The sequence below is a fragment of the Vanacampus margaritifer genome, chromosome 16 (assembly GCF_051991255.1).
Source record: "Vanacampus margaritifer isolate UIUO_Vmar chromosome 16, RoL_Vmar_1.0, whole genome shotgun sequence".
Lineage (NCBI taxonomy): Eukaryota > Metazoa > Chordata > Actinopteri > Syngnathiformes > Syngnathidae > Vanacampus > Vanacampus margaritifer.
In genome coordinates this window covers 16,708,443-16,730,647 of record NC_135447.1, presented here as the reverse complement: position 1 = coordinate 16,730,647, position 22,205 = coordinate 16,708,443, and the positions used below count along the sequence as shown (strand labels likewise).

At 38.9% G+C, this 22,205-nt stretch overlaps 1 protein-coding gene across 2 annotated transcripts in view; it reads left to right on the top strand.

Annotated features, from left to right (window-relative positions):
- Nucleotides 1-22,205, top strand: part of LOC144036631 (homeobox protein PKNOX2-like) — a 120,465-nt gene that overhangs the window by 7,895 nt on the left and 90,365 nt on the right. For both annotated transcript variants that reach the window (XM_077547417.1, XM_077547416.1), the window contains exon 2: nt 21,470-21,547. Coding sequence is in view for 1 of the 2 variants with exons in the window: in XM_077547416.1 (XP_077403542.1) it covers nt 21,470-21,547 (78 nt within the window). In the remaining variant the exon portion in view is untranslated. The remainder of the gene's footprint in view (nt 1-21,469; nt 21,548-22,205) is intronic.

The window sequence follows — 22,205 nt, the reverse complement described above, 5'->3', positions numbered from 1 at the left end:
GAGTCAGCCGATCTACTCCCTGAGCCACGCAGCTCCTGCTATGTGTTAGTATATAACTCATTTCAGATGGACTCTTCCTAACTCCAAGGAAAAACTCAAAAACAATGTTTTTGATCTCCTCTTGGAGATAAGCAAACAGTAGAAGGGGCACAGTTCAGGTGGTAGTGTGACAGTCTCCCAAGCTGAAGGTTGTGAGTTTGTTTCTCAACCCTTGAGTGACTTATTAATTTTTTTTAGTTCTTTATTTTACTCTCTTCCAAGTGTATATATTACTCTACTCTAAGACTGAGTCTATTTGGTCCAACTCTAAATAGAGTCAAATTTACTGTAAATCGAGTCAAATTTACTCTACAGAATTTACTATGTAGAGATTCAATTTTGTGGTCAATGTCTTTTGTTTTACACAATACATTTTCAAAAGCTACCTATGATGAAAATATTCTATGCTTAGACGTCATTTGTGTTAAAGATATACCAAAATTTAACATTAGTCACAGCAGCAACAAAAAAAAAAACTATGACGGCGTATTAGGGCCACGTATATATATTTTTTTTCAGGGGGGCAATATCCCGAGAAAAGTGGCAAATTTGTGAGAAAAAAACTCAGAAACTTACAAGAAATACACGTAGCGTAGCTATAGTCTAATGTGGGGATTCGTTGGTGGTTAATGGGACACTGTTTATAAAATGAAAAGGCAGGATGGAGATTGATTCATTCTTAATTTAAACTTTACTCGTCATACATGGCAGCTAAAGCGACAACACTTCCTGATCCCCTATCAGCTGACTAACACTAACCAATCAGAAGCTAGCATACTTTAGGTAAAAGTGAATGACCACATCAACTTAGCTACTTATACAAAAAAAAAAAGTCAAAATGTATAAATGTGTAAATATTAATTATGGAAGCATAAATGTACAAGTAAATATACATTTTAACAAATTAACTTAAATGCTTGATCCTCAGAGTATGGACCTTCGCAAAGCGAGGCGTCTTTGTCACTGGCAATACCCAACACTTCAAAGAGTGAATGCTTAACATCTTATAGTTAATCTTTGCTAAAGCCATTACTATCTCCTTATTTGAAAAAACGACCGAAAAGTATTCGCACAAACATCCAAGTAGTACGCTACGTGTATTTGTCGTAAGTTTCTGAGTATTTTTCTCGCAAATCTGTCACTTTATAAAGTCACAAATTTATGAGTTTTTTTTCTTGCAAATTTGCCACTTTATAAAGTCTAGTTTATAGAACGCTTATGAAGTGACTTTATAAAGTCTAGTTTATAAAGTTTATAAAGTTTTTCTCTCTGAATATTAGCCCCACCCTCTAAAAAAAAAAAAAACGTGGCCCTAATATGCCGTCGTAGGGAACAAACTTTTGGAAAGTTCAGATTAAAATCATCATGTCATCAGCTCGTTGTATCGCAGTATACTCAGCAAGTCTGGGATTCATCATGTGATATTCCGCATATACCGGATTTATACCGTGATGTGAATTTTAAGCAAGTGATTCCTAACCAGTATGCCCTGAGAGAACAGGAGTGCCACAGGAAATTATCCATTAGCAATAATTTGTATTGCCCTACAGGCCACATCGGGAGCTAGTTGAAACATAACGTGGCAGCCTTCACATTACGCTAAAATAACATAGGGCCTATACAACATATTCATGTATCGTGTCGTTCGCTTCATTCATACTGCCTTGGGCGCAAATGCGTAAACTTACCCGAGTATATAATAACTATAAGAAACGACTACAAGGCAGGAAAAAGCGCTCTGATTTTTCGTACTCGAGATACCTGTGGCGGTCAATAAATGCAAAATAACCATTTCAGCGTTTAGTTCCTGACCCCAAAACTGCCACAAGAGCGGGGACTGATACCAGTATCGCTAACCATCGCAAGTACCGATACCATGAATGAAATATGTCTGGTATCGGTACTCGCCCATTCCTAGTTAATAGTGTCGTTGATATTCTTCAGTACACAAATCAATACAATCACAGGAGTAGAGAATCTGTCAGTCACTGACAATGGACAGCCCATATACTAAACTTATGCAGAACATAGAAATTAGAACACAAGTGCATGGATGTAGGTGAAGAAGGGGGGGGAATTGTTTTTCTCAGTGTGCTGGCTGCTGGGACACTATTTCAAATTGACACCATATATTACAATTCAGTTACCGGTTTGGTTTGTAACATGTCAGAAAATAGGGGAAAATGTTGATGCGTGCATGTTTGGTTTGCTGCGCACCAGTGCAGTGTGAAGCAAAGGGGGAGGGGATGTGACACTGCACACAGGCTGGTGGTCTCTAGTTGGCCACAGGCTACGGAGTGCAAGCTGCGGGTGATCGGCAGTGAAAGGCATTGATTGACATATGTCGATCACATGTGTTTCCACGGAAATCGGCCAATCACGATCATTAGTTCTTTCTCCACTAATTACGGGAGCAGATTCATTTGATTCTGGTTGCACAGCTTTTGTTGCAAGTGGCTGTGATTTCCTCAGCTAGCAGGGCACAAATGTGATTAACAACTAGACCACCTCAAGCTGGAAACATCATCGTTGAGTAGTTAAGACGACACGTGAACAAGTCTGTACAATCCCTAGGGGAAGGCCTGTTCTTGTTTTTATACCATACCAGGTAATGGTTAGTTACTAAAGGTACAAAGCATTTTGATGTCGCCGGTTGCCAGATAATGGCATTTCCTGCCTAATTTAGGCAGTTTATGGTGTCTTTACTCTGATTTTCTAACAAGAGAAAACCTGGCAACCAGGAGTTCACGTTCACCCAAAATATGAACAAGTTCATGAACTTTTGGTACAACACTGGTGACCATCCATCAACTTACCAGAAGTCCATCCATCCCTGCCATCCAAAATAACATTGCATGCATAAAGCTGTTGGATTCATATTTCTGAGCATGCTGCAAATGTTTCTCCTTGTGAGCATTCAGGGTGGCTGAAATATAGCTTTATGCGTGACTGCTAGCCTTTGGAGAATCCTGCATCAAGTGGTTCTTGGGACTCCAGAGACACCAGCAGCTTCAAATACCTGCCTGCTGCTCACCCATAGCTTTTTTTCCACAGCTGCTCTCTCAATACAGTGATTGGGCCGTACTTCCTTACTTAACTTTTGTTGACACGAACATATTTGTAAATTGCATGCACAATATTTTACAGTATGTTAATTTATCTTTAAATTCATGTTTCCAAGTTGTTGTTTTTTTCTTCTTTATTTTTATTTTATTTTAAAACATACTGTGTTCAGTGTTGGGCAATAGCAGTGTTACAAGTAGCGATGTTGCTAATTAAACTACATTTGTCATTAGCATGGTTGTAGCATCACTCTTTTGAGCATCAAATTGCTATTTAAAAAAAAACATACTGTGTTCAGTGTTGGGCAATAGCAGTGTTACAAGTAGCGGTGCTGCTAATTAAACTACATTTGTCAATAGCATGGTTGTAGCATCGCTTTTTTTAGCATCAAATTGCTTCTCAGCAGCAAAACTTCTTTTGTGATAGCTTGTTAGCATTCACAGACGCTACATTTCCCCCGGCAGTTCTAAACCATAAATGCATCGCTTCCGTTTGACATCTTTTTACATACCAATCCTCCTGCTGATGCCTATCCTAAAGCCTGGTTTATACTTCTGCGTTTGTTCTTGCGTTAATGACAGGCGTGTTATTAACGAGAAGTGCGCCGTAGCTCATGTCCAGGTGCTGCACACACGTCTCCAATTCTTGTACGCCGTAGATGGTGGGTCGTAACATCGCTCATGATTGGTCTGTTTGATGGCGTACTCGGCTTTTTTTTTCTCTCCCCCCCCCGGATAGTTTCCGTGAAGGCAACTGTGTTTGTAAGCGCAGGCAGCGCATATCCACTTCCTGCCCGAGAGACCGCGTGTGTGTGATTGTGTGGATGTGTGCATGGCAAGAAAAAAAAAATCTTCTTTTTTTTTTTGTGAGTTACAGCCGAAAGTAACCGTTGCAAATTGGCATTGAATAATTGCCATGGTGATGGGCCAACTCTCCGCCCGGCTTTGTTCCTTGTTCCGTAAACTTAAAATTGGCCATAAAATGCGGAGGAATCTCCACTCTGTGGCGTCCTGGCCAATAGCAGCCGTAGCGACACCCCGACTTAAAGTTGAACTGTAGCACATTTTCAAAACAATGTGTATTGAAGTGTATTGTGATGTGGTGACCTATTGCGTACAAGTACAGCGGCACTGCGCCGTATCGTCTCCGCCGTCGCCTCACGCAGAAGTATAACGAGGTCTTAACGGTGGTACGATCTATTTTTCTGTCATGTTTGTAAATGTAACTGTATATAGTAATTATTACACTGAAGATTAATTTGAAGAAAATAGTGAATTCAATCCAAATTGCAATATATGTCAGAAAATTCACATTTCTGTCTTTTTCGTAAAATCGTTCAGCATCCATTTCGTGTAAACTCTCTCATTTGTGACCTTGACTTATAGCCTCTGCACTCCTCAGGGGGTAAAAAAACAACAGCCTGCACCTTTATGTCACTGCACATCTGTGACAGACTTTTGAGTCCTCCATCTCATAATATCAAAACAGTAGTGAGAAGAACCGTGTTCCTTTCCAAAATGACAGTTAATATTGTTTTTATTTATACACAGTCTAAGTAGCAACATGACAAGATTTCCCAAAAATTACAGTTTGTCAAAATGCTTAATCTGGTTAGAATAGCTACTTTAATCACAGTACAATGCAGCAATCATTTTGAAAATCAGACAATGCTTTATTTGTTTTTCTTTTTTGTTTTGTTTTTTTGTCTGAAGAAAATTTCTTTAAAAAACTTTAAATTTGAGTAAAACAGTATGACCGAACTATTTCTCAAATATCAACATATTGAAATATTGCAAATGGAACAAATAAATTATTTGTGAGAAGAGCAATGTAGGCAGTAGAATTATGTATTTAAGGGAAAAAAAAATATTATGGGGGATTTCGCAGGTGTTCGAAGTACTTTTTCCATGTTTTTTAGTCTGTCAATTTAGGCATGTGCATGTTGTTAAAAGGCTGTTTTGATGTCAATGACTTTCCTGGCTGCTGGTGGCTGCTGGCTTTTATAGCTTCTGACATGTTGTCATTCATAAAAATACATTGCTGTCATTCAAACACACAACATGGGGGAAAAAAACCTTTGCTAGCTGTTTGTAGGGTAGAGCCTCTATGTGGAATTATTAACTCTTTGACTGCCAAAAACGTTAAATAACGTTTAGTAAAATCCTACGGAGGAGCGCCAAACACGTTAAAAGATGTTCACCAAGTTTTTTTTTTTTTTTTGGGAAACGGGTGGAGGAAAGCCTTGGCCAGCTGTGCTGAAAGTATCAAGCAGATCTAGTTAGTATAATGCCTATTTTTGGCCCCTAGATAGCAGCGATGACTCTCTTTGGACAAGATTGGGTAGGCGTCAGTAGAAGACGTGAGGCGGAGCTAGAGTGTTGAGGGGACAATGGCTGAGGTTGACGCCGAAGTTGGAAGCGTTGACGCGGCGGCTATAATCACGTCATAAAGCCTCACCGGCTAGCGATGCTAACGCCGGAAAACGCGGAGCACAACCGAGCACTTCTGCTCAGGCGGACGTTCAATTGGACGACAAAGAGTGCCCCGAGTCCAATGCATATTCATCGGAGGAGTGGGTACAGTCTGATCACGGAGAAGACACTGGTTATGGACTACGATGCCACCATGAATGGAGCGGATAAGATGGATCAACCACCCGGTATAGGAACTGAAGGACAATGAGGAAGCCAGACGTAACACCACCGTAACGTCACCGTATCATGATCCTGAGAGTAGACTTGATGGCAACATGGCCAAACACACACTGCAGTATATATTTGCTATTTCCCGGAAAAAAAGGCCGTCAAGAAAGTGTATCGTCTGCACGCGAAGGAGCCATCGCAGTGAAACTAATCTGTTGTGCAAATCCTGCTGCGTCCCCTTGCACGCAGGGGAGTGTTACAAAAAGAAAAACTGTATTTGAAACATCCACACAATTGTAAATAGTACCACGGTTGCACACATTTGTAAATAGTTTGCCAAATTGTTACACTGTTGAATGTAAATAAACTTATTTTGCTATCAAAAAACACTTTTTCATTGTTGGTGGTAGTGTTTTACAGAAGTGAAGCACTGTTTAGGTGTTTGTGGCATCATTCATGGAAAAAAAAGGTGTCAAATTCACTAGAGTGCATGAAATAATATCGTTTCACAAAAAGCTTGATTTCTCCGTATTTTGTTTCAAAACAGAGCATTTGGGTGAAAGTAACCATTTTCTATTGTTGATTACTGAAAAACGGAATAAGGTAGAAACAAACTTTTTTTTTTCTGATGAAAGATGAGAGTCCAATCTTTCATTTGGTAGTATGTGTGTTTCCATAGTCCAAACACAACATTTTCTGTGGACCTTGAAAGATCAATCAAAATGCTTAAATCGGCTGGCACCCACGGCATCCCTTTTCTGAAAACGTCTGGCAGTCAAAGAGTTAATATACATCTGGAAGAGTTTCATTATCATAATCGAATAAACTATTGAATTAAAGAGCAGAGAGATGGCGGCGAAGCGCCGACACACACCTTTCACTCACCGTGTAACTTCATAAAGGTTCGTCTCCAAAGGCTGATGACAGCGCTGTGCTAAAATGAGTATAAACAGCAGCTAAGGCAGCACATGGGTAAATACAGGAGCTCGGAGGTGAAATAATGTCACGCGTGCAATATGACAAGAACACAAACTTCTTTTCTCATAAACTGCTTCGACTCTGGTGATGGTCTCAATACTTCTGCGGGAAGCAAGTACTTGTCTCCCCCGACTACTATGGTGTCGGTGTGGTGCAAATGGAAAATGGAAATCTAATAGTGTTGGCTGTCATTTGGATTGTTTATGTAGTTTTAAAGGGAAATATGTAGGAGAGAGAGGTTGCAGGGTCAATCCACCGCTGAAGGTAAATCAATGCTCAAGTGCTCCATGCTGATACTTCAACATCACATTTTCTATATAAGTGGTTTAATTTGAGATTAAAATAGATGGACCACATGGCCACATGGACCACATTAATTTTTACACACGACTATCAGCCGGACCCATTATTGGGGCCAATATTCAGCATTTTGCTGAAAGTTGGCATTAGCCTGCCATTGACAAATACTTGTCAATTACATTTCTTTCAACGAGGCTAGATGAGGGATAATCTGATTATGCTCCACTGTAAATGGCGAACTTGGAAACAACTTTACTGATGCCCAACCACCAGTAGATGACATCATTGCCCCATTTTATACAAAATAAACACAGTTTGAGAGTCCATGGGAGTAATGGATGCATTTTGTGCAACCTGCAATTTCCTACCTACTGTGTAAAAGACATGTCTGTGACATGCATTCGTCAAAACTGACATTGGATCTAATATTTTTGCTGTCCCCAAATCAGCAAAAAAAAAATGCTTTGTTCAAAACAGCCTGTTTAAGGCGTGTGCCACTTTTATGTAAATAGCAGAACCAGGCCACGCCTAGGCTATACCCTTCTCTCTTGAAAGGGCTGTGATATCGGCTCCGTTAGCCATGTCTGAATGTTGTGAATGGAAACGACTCAGCCATAGCGACCAGACTTACCAATTTGAGCCAGACAGACATGTCTTTTACACATTTGAGAACATTTTTATATGTGGAAAAGTGGTATAACATTTTACTGTAAGAAAAAGTAGCATAACGTTACTTCAGAGACTATGTTGTAGCGTTAGTTTGCGATTGTTTAGGCAGTGGTTGTTTTGCCGTAGCCGGCAACTCTCCTGGGAGTGTTATTTTGCCATGAATGTCTCTGATTTGCCGTGAATGCTTGTATACATTTACAAGCGGTTATGAATAACACAAATGTGCGCGGTCGCAACGTGCAGGCCGTCTCGTCGATATCACTTAGCGGGCAGTTAGCATCACAAAGTCACGTCAAGTAGGTGGCGAGTTGTTAGTCACGGCAAAATGACCACCCACTTTAGTCACTAAATATATTCCAAATAAAATGTAAAATTTACATCTTCCACGTTTGCAGTCGTGTCACACACAGCTGGGATCGATCCATTATGTTTGCAAATCAAGCTCTGAACAGGCTTTTCATTTACAAAGCAGCACCTTCCTTTCCGATCGTTGTTTCCCCATTGTTCTCCACGGAGGTATCCGACCAGGGGGAAAAAAAAGAAGCTGCCAACTTCTCGAATTTCAGTGGGCGTGACAAACCTTTACCAGAGGTGGTGCCACTAACGCGAGGGGGCGGTGTCAAGTGCACTTCCGTGTCTTATTGATGTCACCCAGTCACGGAAGTTTTAGAAAGGAGGAGAAAGCTAAAAAAGTCGCGGGCGGATGCATATTATTGTTGAAAAACCCCACTAAAGTGCATTTTCATACTATGGAACCTTTAAATTCTGAAGGCCGATGAGAGAGCAATTTAAAACTGAATTAACTTCAAGAAACCATGTATTTATTTAAATTTTGCTGCTGGCATTGGGAATTTTGCACTTTTTGTTTTGGTTATACATTATTAAAAAAAAAAAAGTGATATTGACATTTTGGAAACTGTAGACATTTTTAGGCATACAGTCCCCTTCAAAAACGGAAATGTCATTTCCTTTGTTTTTGTTGTATGCTGAGACATTTTGGTTTCAGATCAAAAGATTAAAATGAGTCACACATATGTGAGTATAGTCATATGTACTGTAAAAAAAAAGGTGTGAAATTTGTACAAAAAAATACCAAAATGTATGAATGTGTAAATAATAAAGTGCCAAATTTGCCACTTTATAAAGTGTAAGCAAATTTGTGAGTTTTTTTCTCTCGGGATATTATGCCCAAGTCACGTGTGCTCACAAAAAAAGGTATTTAATTGCAAAAAATACAAGGAAATATAAATAGATAAAAGGAAAACAAGACACTTTGGAGTCTTCAAGAAACTAACAAAAGTCTAAAAGAAATTGATTCAAAGAAACAGACATTCAAACGAGTAAACACTGATGAAAATGATCCAACAAGGACTGTACAGAAAAATGGTACTCAGTCTGCATTCAAGGAAGGTGAGAAGTCAGACTTTTCTTTTTTACTAGGAAGTGTTCACAAGAACTCGGAGAGCCGAGTTGCTAAGTCGTAATAAAGATGTTTAAAAAAATAGAGATGTCAAACGGTTATTTTTTAAAATCAGATTAATCACATTTTAGAATTTTGATTAATCATGATTAATCACTTATTTAAAAAGGCTTTTTAACAACACGTTTTTGAAGAGCACCTGTTATTATGTGTTAATTCTTTCTACATTTAATGTTATGAGGATGTTTTCAATTATTTTTGATCCACTGCACGCTCTCATCCTCCTGTTTTTGTAATCAGTTAATTACTTGCACAATTTAAAATGATCAAAAAGTTTACTGTAGTTGCATGTTTATTGCTCAAACACATGTGCTACCTTTAACGTAAACATCCGCTGTCAAGCTAAATGATCATCTGCGATCAAAACTAATAGTGTGATTAATCTACATTAATACATGATTAATTTTTTGTGATTGATCAATGAATTAATGATTTAACTTTGACAGCACAAAAAAAAAAGGACCCAGTTATCACTGACTGGCTATAATCTCGACAAATGATGACCCCCATAGAGACAAAGCCAGTGAATGGCAAAATGTAATTTGCACAATTATAAACATATTTATTTATTTATTATAACATTCATTTTGTTATTCAAAAGAAGTACCTTTACATAACATAAAGTGATTTGGACTGGCTGCGTTAACCAGAATAACAAACAAGTTATCAGAATCAGCCAACTTTGTTGTTTGCATTTGCCTTGAATGCTTTGATGACGGAACTGGAAGAATCCAAATAGGATATGTCCGACTTCCCACCTTCCTCGAATGCAGCATGAATTCAAGCAAACTAATGAGACAATGAGAAACACCTCGACACGACACAAGTGGATGAGGTTGCTGATTGGTAGACACGTTCTTAGTAGGGATGAACGAGTACACCACTCTCTGTATCTGTTCAACCATCTAAATGATCTGTATCTGTATTTCGAGCGGGCGTGGTCTAAACCGGAAGTGGGTTTGATCTGAAATCAGTGGGGCTTATATCGGTATTTTTTTTTTTCAATTTTATACTTAAAATAAATGGTCAAATAAAGTGTGATATTGCTATGGATTGATCAAAAGTTGCTATAAATTTTGTTTATTTGAAAACTATCGCCAAAATTGAGATTCAAATCACTGAAATCAGTGCTTTTGATTACAAAAGAAGAGGTTTTTTTTATAAACTCAGAACATGTATGTGTAGGAATAAATATTTACTGAACAGTGTGAGAATTGAAATTAAGTGTTTTTGATCACAATAATAAAGGAACTATTTACAGAACAATTTTTTTTATGAGAGAGAGAGAGAGAGAGAGAGAGAGAGAGAGAGAGAGAGAGAGAGAGAGAGAGAGAGAGAGAGAGAGAGAGAGAGAGAGAGAGAGAGAGAGAGAGAGAGAGAGAGAGAGAGAGAGAGAGAGAGAGAGAGAGAGAAAGAAAGAGAGAAAGAGAAAGAGAGAGATGGAGCGTCGGATACGGGTAATAAGGAATTATCCGTACTGGACACTCGTGCTCATCCCTAGTTTTTAGTATTAACATTCACAGTCCACAGATGGTTAAAATGTCTTCTTGATTTGTTTTGACAGTTTTGAAGTGCTCTAACGGCATCCACAGGTTTTGTGGAACAGTAATGACTTTTGCTGCCTTCATGTGGTATCGAAAATTATGGTAAATACCACATGGCGAGTTGAAAATTGCAGTGAACGCCCCGCCCCCTCATGTCTTATTTTCCACTGGACAACTGGGAATTTATTTTGACACCCGAGTTTCCAAGTTGAAAAACTTTTTAATTTCTACAACAACAAAAGCAAATTAACTGAACTCAGTCGTAATTAGGAGTGTCCAAGTGGTTAGGTCCATCTTTCCCATAGCATGTGAAGGCAGGGTAACTAATTTGTCCATGTCGTGCGAGCACTTTACACCGTCGGCTTTTGCTTTCTGTCACTGGCAAATCATGATTGGCTTCTGCCATTGCCTTCCACTCATGTATGTTTCTTAACAGGAATTAGTCATTTACTTTCAAAATAGTCACGAGAGGGGTTTGGAAAGTTTCTTAACAGCGACAAAGTCACTCATTTGGCAACACTGACCGGCGACCGCATTTTTGTAAACAAGCTCCACTTGTATGCAGCCATGTTGTTAGTAGTGGCGTAGTGGCAATGCATGTCAGCAGGGAAGCCTGTTGAACTCCGGACACACTCACATTTACATGCATGGACAATTGCTTGTTTTCGGTGATCATACCATGCATGTTTTTGGAATATGTGAGGAAATAAGACAACTCAGGCATACATAGGAACTTGCAAACTCCATAGAGGAGTTTGAGTTTCGAAATCATGACCTCTGGATTAGAAATCAGAAAGATGTGCTAACCATTACTTAACTGTACTGCCCTCTGTACAGATAATGTACATTACCATAATTGAATCCCAGGAAGACAGCAGTTGCAGTTAAAATATTGCGCCGGAACTGAAAGAAACTTAAATTAATGTATTTTTATCTAAAGTATCTTTCGTGTAAGAGCATCCTGGAGAAATCAGAGTCAATTAATTAGTTTCTGCTGTATCTACTCTGATTGCACATAGTCAAAAATAAGCATGGTTTACTGTATTGATTTATGCCGCATGTATTCACTCCTTTTATTGTGCTTTATTATTGTTTTTATATTATTTTATTTGTATGCAACAATGTTGTGCATGGAAATATAAAGTAAAATATATAAAAAAAATAGTGTGGTTTTAATGGTAATACTACAGTATATCCAGAAGAGAAGATGACTGATTTTGTCTGGAGCAAGCAACTGTTTCAACTAAGATATCCTGACTTGTATGTTTTTCCACACATCACAAGACGGCCTCAGCAGGATGCCGTCTGTTAAGTTAGTCATTGCAGCAAGAACCAGAATTCCTTCTCTTATTTGGCTTCTCTCACATTCCACATTTTGCATTCTACTTTTGGCAAGATTCCTTTGCTGTTTTAGTTATTATAGTTAAGTGAGCTCCGGAAATATGATAGAGAGTAATGAGAAATATTGGTTATTTGATGTAAATTCTCAAATACAACGATAGAATTGGACAGAGAAATCCTGTATCAATACCACTATTGTGCTTATTTGCTAAGAGGGAGGGTACACAGGATCACCAGTCAATCACTAAGTTTACATTAAATTTTATTATATAAAATCACGCTCTCATTAAAATCTATAAGTAGAAAAGACTGAAAAGTCAAGCTTGCTCACACTCACCACAGTCACGTCATTTACCTTTGTGTAAGTGAAAGGAGATACTGTATGGGAAAAGGAATGTCTTTGAAGAGACCAACATGGCTCTTAGCCAATTCTGTATGAGCAGTTCCTTTTTACTCATCTTAGTTATAATGCATGTGCCAGGTTAAGCTGAAAGATACCGATAACCATACAAAATCGTACGTACGTTGTGACGTATGTACGAAGAAACGTACACATACAAAGGTATTGGAAGGGCAAGGTCAAATCGGTTATGTTCAGACATAAGATACCCTGGGCCGCACTTCAGTGATCGACTTTGTGATCATCAGACTTGTGGCCGCGTGTCTTGGACACTTGAGTGAAGAGAGGGGCCGAGCTGGTTGTGTGTTGGCTCCAAAGGTGGGGGAAGATGTCAGTTCGAATTAGCACATCCAAACATAATGTGAGGGTCTGCTGAGAATGTCTGGCAGAGTCCTCTGGCAGAAAGAGTTTCAGATCTCACCTCTGGAAGAACTTCGCACATGTCCTGAGGGATGCGGGGGACATTGAGTCCAAGTGGACCATGTTCCGTGCCTCCATTGTTGAGGCAACTGAATGGAGCTGTGGCCATTAAGGTGGTCAGTGCCTTTTGTGGCGGCATCCCCTGAACCTGTTGGAGGACACCAGCGGTGAGGGATGCCATCAAGCTGAAGAAGGAGTTCTATTGGCTCTTTTTGGCTTGTGGGACTCCTGAGGAAGCGAGCTGATGGGTACTGATTGGGACAAGTGTATCACAGCTTTTATGGTCAGCGAGGTAAAAACTTGGGCATGGGAGCAGTTTGGTGAGGCCATTGAAAACTTTTTATGGACAACTTCAAGGAAATTTTGGCCCACAATCTGCCGTCTCTCATTGTGCACCATCAACACTGTGCATAGTGGGGCTGGGGAACTGCTGACCTTGACTTGGGATGTTGTGAATTGGTGGGGAGAATACTTTAAAGACATCCTCGATTCCAAGCAGACTCTAGGGTCTCTGAAATGGGCTTTCCTATCTCTGGGATTGAGGTCACCAAGGCGGTTAAAAAGCTTCTCGGTGGCAAGTCCCCAGAGGTGGATGAGATCAGCCCAGAGTTCCTAAATGCTATGGATATTGTGGGGCTGTCCTGGATAACACGCCTCAGCAACATGGCATGGACATCAGGGACATCAGTCCGGATTGGCAGACCGGGGTGGTCATTCGCCTGTCTAATAAGGGTGGACCGGAGGGTGTGCTTGAAATACAGGGGAATCACACTCCTAAGCCTCCTGGGTATGGTCTATTCGGGGATGCTATAAAAAGGAAGGGCCGTTGGGAAGCCGAAGTTCAGATTCAGAAGTTTGTTTTTCATCCTGCTGTAGAACATTGGTACACCTCGACACCCTTGAAAATGTCCTCAATGGTGCGTGGAAGTACGGTCAACCAGTCTACATGTGCTTTGTGGATTTGCTTTTTACCGTTTACTGGAGGGTCAGAGTTTGGTCCACAATGCTGGCAGCAAGGCAGATTCTTTTTCAGTGAACGCTGGACATCGCCACGGTTGCCCTTAGTCACAGTTTCTGGTTTGGTGACCACATTACGTATCTGCATCTTGCAGATGATATGGTTCTTTTGGCGTCATCAAGCTGCAATTTTCAGTTCTCAGTGGAACAATTTGCAGCCGATTGTGAAGCGATATGACAATCAGCACTTTCAAATCTGAGACCATGGTTCTCGGTCATGAAAGGGAGTGTTCTCTCCATGTCGGGAATGAGATTCTTCCCCAGGTGGAGGAGTTCGAGTATCTCGGGGCCTTGTTCACAAGTGAGGTGAAGATGGCGAGAGAGATCAACAGGCAGATTGATGTCCAGACTCTCCCTTAGAAAAAAGGTGAGAAGCTCGGTCATACGGGCGGGGCTCAAAATCAAGCCACCGCTCCTCCGCATTGAGACGAGCAAGATGAGGTGGCTCAAGCATCTTGTTAGGATGTTGTCTGAACGCCTCCCTGTTGAGGTGTTCCGGGCACCCCCCAATGGAAGGGTGCCCTAGGGACGACCCAGGACAGAACGTCAAAACGTTTCTATATCCCCCAAGAGAAGCTGCACAAAGTGGTTAAGGAGAGGGAAGTGTGAGTCCACCACTATAGAATGAATGAATGAATGAGGGCAATTGAGTGCAGTAGGCTCCACCCGCAACTCTTGTGAGGATAAGCAGTTTGGAAAATGGACAGGTAGATTCATATAGCACTTTACATATATTCATCTTCTTTCATCTTTTCATCTTTAATTTTCATTAGAAATGCAGCACAAAGTGCTTTACAGAGATAAAAATGGCAACGAATATGTAAAAGTTACCCTCCTGTACCCACATAAAAACAGATATATACAGTTGAATCGTTGTCAAATATCAGGCAATCGTCCTTTAATTCCAATATATTATAGAGACCTGAAGTAAGAGTACCTCAAACTGAGGCTGGAAATTAACAAGCAAACTAAGTGAGTTTGTGACTTGTTTTGTCTAGCACAGCTGTCCTTATCAGTTGCAGGCTCGTTAAATGTTGGAGCTTATCCCCATGGCAATGCTGCACCAGCTCTGGTTACCCCTGTGGGACTACCAGCTAAAGCCATCGTTTTGAATCACTATAATGCTCTGGACATGGCTGGATGATGCATGGCAGACAACATAAAAATTACACAAACTGCTTTTTAATGAATAAATTTGTAATGTATTTTTGCCACTGTTGTATTTTTCTCCTTAACATCCTTTTGGTACTAGTTTTGTACGTGTGTACGATACTTCTCAGGCCCAATATCCTGTTTTTTACAAGAACAAAAACACATGATTTTTACACATCCTGCTGATCAGAGTTCTGTGGCACATCCAGCTTGGCATGACAACATCTATTGTATGAGCATCTGTACGCAGCAAATCTTAAATAAAACTGAAGAGTTTGAGGTTATTCAATTAGTTGTCAATGTGTGTGGGTTATTCCTAGGAATGTTCAAGCTTAACTTACTTGCTTAAAAATGAAACATTAACGATTTTGCCTTCTTCTGAATCTCAAAGCAGTTAAAAACCTGTCTGTGTTTTATTGAGGTGGAATTTTGGCATAATGTCACTTTCACTATTAGCACTGAGTCTGTGCATGCCAATTGATCCTGCTGTTGTCATAGCAACATGAACCACTAAACCTCTGTGCAGCTGTTGTTATGGAAGTCCTTGAGCAGCTGGGGGCTATAGCTGCGTAGACATTGTGGGAAAACTGTCTTTTGGACCACTTTTTCCACCTTGACCCCAAGAATTCAACTGTGGAAGCTTTTGGTATCTTAAAGACATCCATCTGGACAGTGCTTTCTCTCAGAGAACCTTCCAATAAGAACACACAAAGCTAAAGGAAGAAGAAAGTTAAGTGACTATCGTGCCACTTATGCGCACAGTGAAGTCAAGCATGCATATTGAACCACTCACATGAGGGCATGACATGAATTATGTATAGATTAAAAAAGTACAAAAAGATTAGCAAAAATGTCTTTAAGCAGTTAACTAAAATTGGTGAATCAGAAACAACTCAAGAACAATGCCATGTCCTTCCACTGTAGAATTTTGAAGCTTGTTACTTCAACTGTCAACATACTATAAATTGTTGACCATATTAGGGATGTTGCGCTCAGGGATGAAAGACAGTGAGATCCTGGGCTGGTCATACAACAACTCTGGAGGTGGGGGTGGTGGGCTTCGTGGGGCTATCATATTTCTCCTGGTGGATATTTTGAATCTTAATTTTGACGAAAAAATGTAAATCACAGATGTATCACAAAAACTTGAACAATGCTGTGCCGACTTTTTTTTTTTTTTTTTTTTACTGTATATTTTCCTAGTTAGTCCATTTGGATCCTGATAGTAGAGTCATGATATGTGGATTTTTTATTTATTTATTTTATTCATCGTTCTAAAAACAAGAACAGAGGAACAGGGCAGACTTGGCTTCTCTGTTTTTTTCTACAACGCATTAGCACTATTTATATCATGGCTATCTTTCAGGGATAGAGCAGATCAAGATAAATTTACAGCTGTTCTAAACAGCATATATGCTCAGAATTATTATTATTATTATTATTATTATTTTTACTTCCATGGAGGTTTGAGGTATCAGAGCTTTAAAGTTAAAATGGTAGGTGATACATTCTTGCTGGCTTTATGGCACTCTGCTTAGTGCAATTTTTAACTGATCATATTGAAACTTAAATAAAGGACAACTTAGGATTTTGAATAATAGAAACCAGGTTAAAGAAAGAAAGAAAGAGAAAGAAAGAAAGCTGTGTTCAAGGTTAAAACAGTACAGATATTGTTCTTATTTAGCAGTGACTGTTTTCAACTGTTTAATAATTGGTCTTTGCAGTGCAAGAACCCATTTTGTGGTATGTTTCAAGGTTGTTGAGGTAACATGGTTACCTGGCCAAATTTTTACTTTGCTTATACAGTATCTGTCAACTTTGAACAAATGGAAGTCACTGCTAGTCAAGTCTTCTTTTGCTGAGGCTACTGTACATGTCATTTGTGACAATTCAGGAATTGTTGTTTCCTCTGTGGCTGCAGTAATGAATGTGGTGATTAGACCTCCAGCCCCCTGGGTGGAGCCCCTAGCTGCAGCAACGGATTTACTTTGACGTCAACAGGAAGGTCAGCTAGGTCCCAAAGGTGTCATGCAGACTATTTGAATGGTGTGTGGCAGGCTTGGTATAGAGATGCCAGACAGGACCAAAGCGATATCTAAAGGAGGAAGGACCCTCGGAGCTTAGAGGGGCTTGTGGAGGAATTATGAGGAGGCTAAAATGTTTTCTTTGTTACTGAAAGAAGCCTAAGAAACATTCTTGTCCAAAGCTCTCAAGCCCTGAGAAAGCATTCAGGCTATGAAACTCAAGCTACATATTAGATACTTTTTTGTTGTTGTTTCCATTACTTTACTATATTTGTATACCGTATATTATTACAGGTTTGATCTTTTTTATGTCCTAAATTTTGCACAAATATACCTAATAGGGGTGGGAATCTTTAACTGTCTCACGATTCGATTCAATTCCGATTTGCGGGTCTGTGATTCGATTTAGAATCGATTTTCGATTCAGAGAACAATATTTGATTCAAAACAATTGGATTGACAATGATTTCTGCTTCAATTTATAGATGTGCAAAGAATCGGTCCAGTCTGGTTTGCAAGACAGAATGGGCAAATGGGGACATTAAAATGTCTTCCTTTTATAGTTATTTTTTTAAACAATTTTATTGACATTTATTAAGTTTTGAATTATAAGGCGAGTTTCTTTTTCCACAAAAACAGTATGTAAACCACAACTGCTACTCTATGTAACTAGCTATAAATTGTATAACTTTTACAGTATATTCTGCCCTCCCTGAGCAGACTGAGTACAGTTTAGCAGACAGTGAACAGTCCCTCAAAAAGAGTCCAATGCTGGTATCTGTTTCACCCTGTTCCATTGTCACTGATCATGTGGACGATTAAAGCTGTGACTTGCTTACTTGTATTTATTTCCATAACTCAACATAGTACAGTACGTTATTCCTGGCTCATAGACACTCTCGGTCTACCTCACTTCCTGTAGTGTGTTCTCACTCTAATCAGTCCACCAAGCAACATGAACTCAAACTAACAGTACTATTGTTACCGTATCAAGCCATTTATTACGCTCCAGTTGAGGTGAACTGTAAATCTAAACACAAAACACAGTACACACTTAAATGCAAACACACTTTGTTTAGCTTGTTTCCCAAACGTGTAGCTAGCTGAAGGCTAACGCACAATGGAAAGTGCCATTAACTCGCTAACACTAATTAGCGCGCATCACGCGGAACTTTCATCACTCAAATGAAGGTCTATTCATACAAAACGCTTCAGGAATGTAAACAGAGAAGCATCTTAACATTACTCGCCGGCATATGGTTTTCCTACGCTGCAAAAAAAACAACTTTATTGGCATAACTTGATCGTGACTTTTTCCTTCTACTTTCTAATGTGGCTACGCCTTAACAGTGTATCAGAATGAAACCACACTGCCCCTAAGTGGCCAAATCGTGTACAACATGAACAGTGCTCCCAATAAAGGCACACACAAACAAGGGCAAGACAGTATAAAATAATTTAAACAAAATCGATGTTGGGACATTTAAAATTGATTCTGAATCGTTCTAAATGAGAATCACGATTCTTATGAGAATAGATTTTTTGGGCACACCCCTAATACCTAAGTCTGTTTTGGGTTTTTTAAAGTAGGATTAGAGCGATTCATTAAACGGAATACTTCAATACGGATACATTAGATTTTTCAATTTACAACATTACATCATAAAGTTTACAAAGCAGTAACTATTGCTGCATGTACATCTATAAATAAGGAGGTTGCACTTCTCTCTTAGGTGTGTAGAGCAAAGAAGGAGTGCACAATTTGATGTATTTTGTCATTAAGTTTTTACTTCATTCTATATTCAAAATTCAAACTCAACACAAGCTTTGTATACACTGACATATTCACGACAATTATATAGAATATGTCACAGGTTCTTCTATGGCAGCAATGGAACAGTGGTTTGAGCAATTGCCTGCGACACCAGAAGACCAGAGTTCAAACCCTGCTTGGACAACTCTTCAGCTCCGGTAAACAGGAGTTGATGGTTCACCAGAATGCAGTTCAAGTTTTCTTTTTATTCTTTTATCATTCAACTACAAGTTACTTCTTAATAATTACTATTAATACTAATACTATTACTCCTACTACTACTATCACTAGTAATAAATAATTAATTACTTTGTAATTTTCATATAATTTATCATTCAATTTATGTCATAAGCATTCAGCTTTCAGCATTCCCACGCAATTTCTGCAGAAATTTCACTTAGTCTAGTTGATTTATGATTTAATGATTCAATATCGGGCTTTGAAAAAGTAAAGGCATTAAATAGGCTATTTATAATCGATAAAAACAAACTACTTTTCCATTAGCTCAGCAGGACAAATAAAGGTTGTTCCTGTTCTTCTTAGTAGCCCCTTTTGCACACAGACACACATATCAACACAGGGCCTCTGGTACTGCCCACTTACCTACCACACACAGTAGTCCCCACTGAGCAGTGTTGAAGTGAATAAACACCATCCCATCAGAGGCTCTGTATTAGCGGATCGCTGGAGGTAGGAGGCCTGTTGTGAGACCCGACCGTACTCCCATGGTTCTGGGGGAGCTTTAAGCGAAAGATCAGGTGTCCAGCCCTGAATGCATGATTGAACTTAAATCTTTTGCATATGCGCCTTACCGCTACTTTTGTGCTGCTATGTGGCTTCAGTCAGTAGCTCAAGAGAATTTGACCACATTTCACTTCTCCACATATAGTGTGTAATTTAGATGTGCAGAATTTTGTTTGCAAATAAACTTTTCTTTTTTTTTTTTTTACATTAAATTCGTAGTTTATTAGTTTCAGTATTTCTAGGTACTAGTAAATAGAATATCATCTGATATTTGGACATTAATAATTTTTTGACAGATTTACAATATATAGGGTCACAGTACTGAAAAGTGAAACATAAGATCCTCAAGATATTGCCTACTTTTATTCGGACTACCAAGTTTCTTTTTCTTATGTCTAAATTAACAAACTGTATGATGCACACACCTCTGATGCTACAAGTCCAATAATGCACTGCGATATCTGGTGCCGTCACATTACTGTCTCCTTCTGTTGGCACTACAGTCAATCATTCATGCTCATGTAGCTCATTTGAATCAAGTTTAACTGTTGGTGTTTTGTTTGGAATGCAGATTCAAAACACATCCACTTTTTATTTATTTATTTTAGGAGTGTCAGGCGATTACATTTTTTAATCGTAATTAATTGCACAACTTACTCTCAATTTTTATATCAATAAAATGTATGTTTTCATACTGTTAACATAAAAGTGGACAAAAATGTAAACTAATAGAAATATGGCTGTCTTTTATACAGTAATTTAACAACAATGTTAGTTAGTAAAAATTTGAATTACAAAGGTGTACTGTACTATAAAAAAAAGGAGTGTGATATTAATTTGTGTTGAGATAATTTTTCTGCCACTGGATGGCATAATTACATTTGGAAGACGTTAGAGACAGCTCAGTGCATTTTTCTTTTCATATTAGGAGCGCTCTAATCTTTAACATGAAGTAAAATACAACTTGACCTCAGTCTCCACAAATCTATCCATTATTATTAAATCTATTACTGCTAAATGTTGACGTGGACGTGTCTGCTGCGTGGCGACAGGAATTCCTTCAGTAAAGGCTTTCTAAGCAAGGGGTGGTCATTAATCGTGCGTTAAAATAATTAGTGGTGTTGAAAGAACTTTAAATTAACTCAAAATTAATGCACTAATTTTGGCACCCCTAAATTATTTATCTGTTTATTTTATTTTTTTTAAACTGCCCTGTTAAGCTGCTTGGTCATACAGAAAAGAGGTTCTCTAAACCTATTTATCCCAGAATAGTTTTTCTGTGCAACAGGAGTTTTATATATTCCCTGTGTGGTAATCTGTATTGTGATGGGTTTTTATTGTAAAATGCAGTTGGACAGAGTGAGATTAGCGCGGGGACGGAGACAAAGAACAAGAACACGAGACAGAAGAGTAAAATACTATGACTTCAACTGTGTTACATGGGAGTCAGACTCCATTTGGGACTTCTCTATATTGTGCCACTATTTGACAAAAAATGAAAAGATTGCCAAATGTCGAGTATGGCAGCCTTTGATCGAAACACTCCATTAGTTGAACTTCTTGAGATCATTATATTTAATCAAATCACCATGGCAACTGTTACATTAACATAGCCATCATTCTTAGTCATGGGTACAATTTTTTAACAAAAGGAATAGCAAAAGGGTATACAACAAAGTATGTACTTATTATTTCTGCTTGATAGATTATATACTTTACAAACCAGATTATTAGGTTTGTTTTAAAAGTAGTATACATAAAATAAACCAGATGCATCATACATGATGATTGTATACAATCCTTATTTTGCCACACATCTGTTTTACATATGATCTATTGACAGGCTCTTTGTGAAGAGTTGGACCCTGGGCCACGGGCAAACTCAAGTGAAAGCTGCTCTGCTGCTGTTGGCCAGCTAACTGTAAGTGAACATCCTCTAATATACTACCAATAATCAGCATTTCACCTGAGAGCCAAAGAGCATGAGCATTAAGGAAAAAACAACATATTGCTCCCTGGTGACAATAAAGATCCATCCATCCATCCATCCATCCATCCATCCATCCATCCATCCATCCATCCATCCATCCATCCATCCATTCGGATAAAAAAAAGAGAAAGTATATTGGTTTCAAATGGACCTGAACAGGCCACACATGACTTGCTATGACAACATTTTTCCATTGGTAGTCAAAACTGCTCTATTATTCAACCCTAATTTGTTGAATGCTGGAAATTCCACTGCGTTACTCTGATGCAATTAATTGCCTGTGATATGCCTGTAAAATATAAAAGAAAAGGAAACTGCAGACAAAATAAAAGATAGCTTATGAGGCAGCTGCACACATGGCAATGTTTAGGCTAGAGGCAAGAGGAGGTCCGGTTACCCGGTGCCATTTCTGTGTTCCTCCATAAAGTAAAGACTAGTCGCAGAGCCGATGTCCGCGGACCCTCAGCTTATGAATGCTCCCAATACTCAATTTAAATAAACACTTAACAAACGGAAACAGATATAAATATACTTTTTTTTTTACTGATGAAAGAAGAGACTCTTATCTTTCTTTTGGCAGGTTCCATGT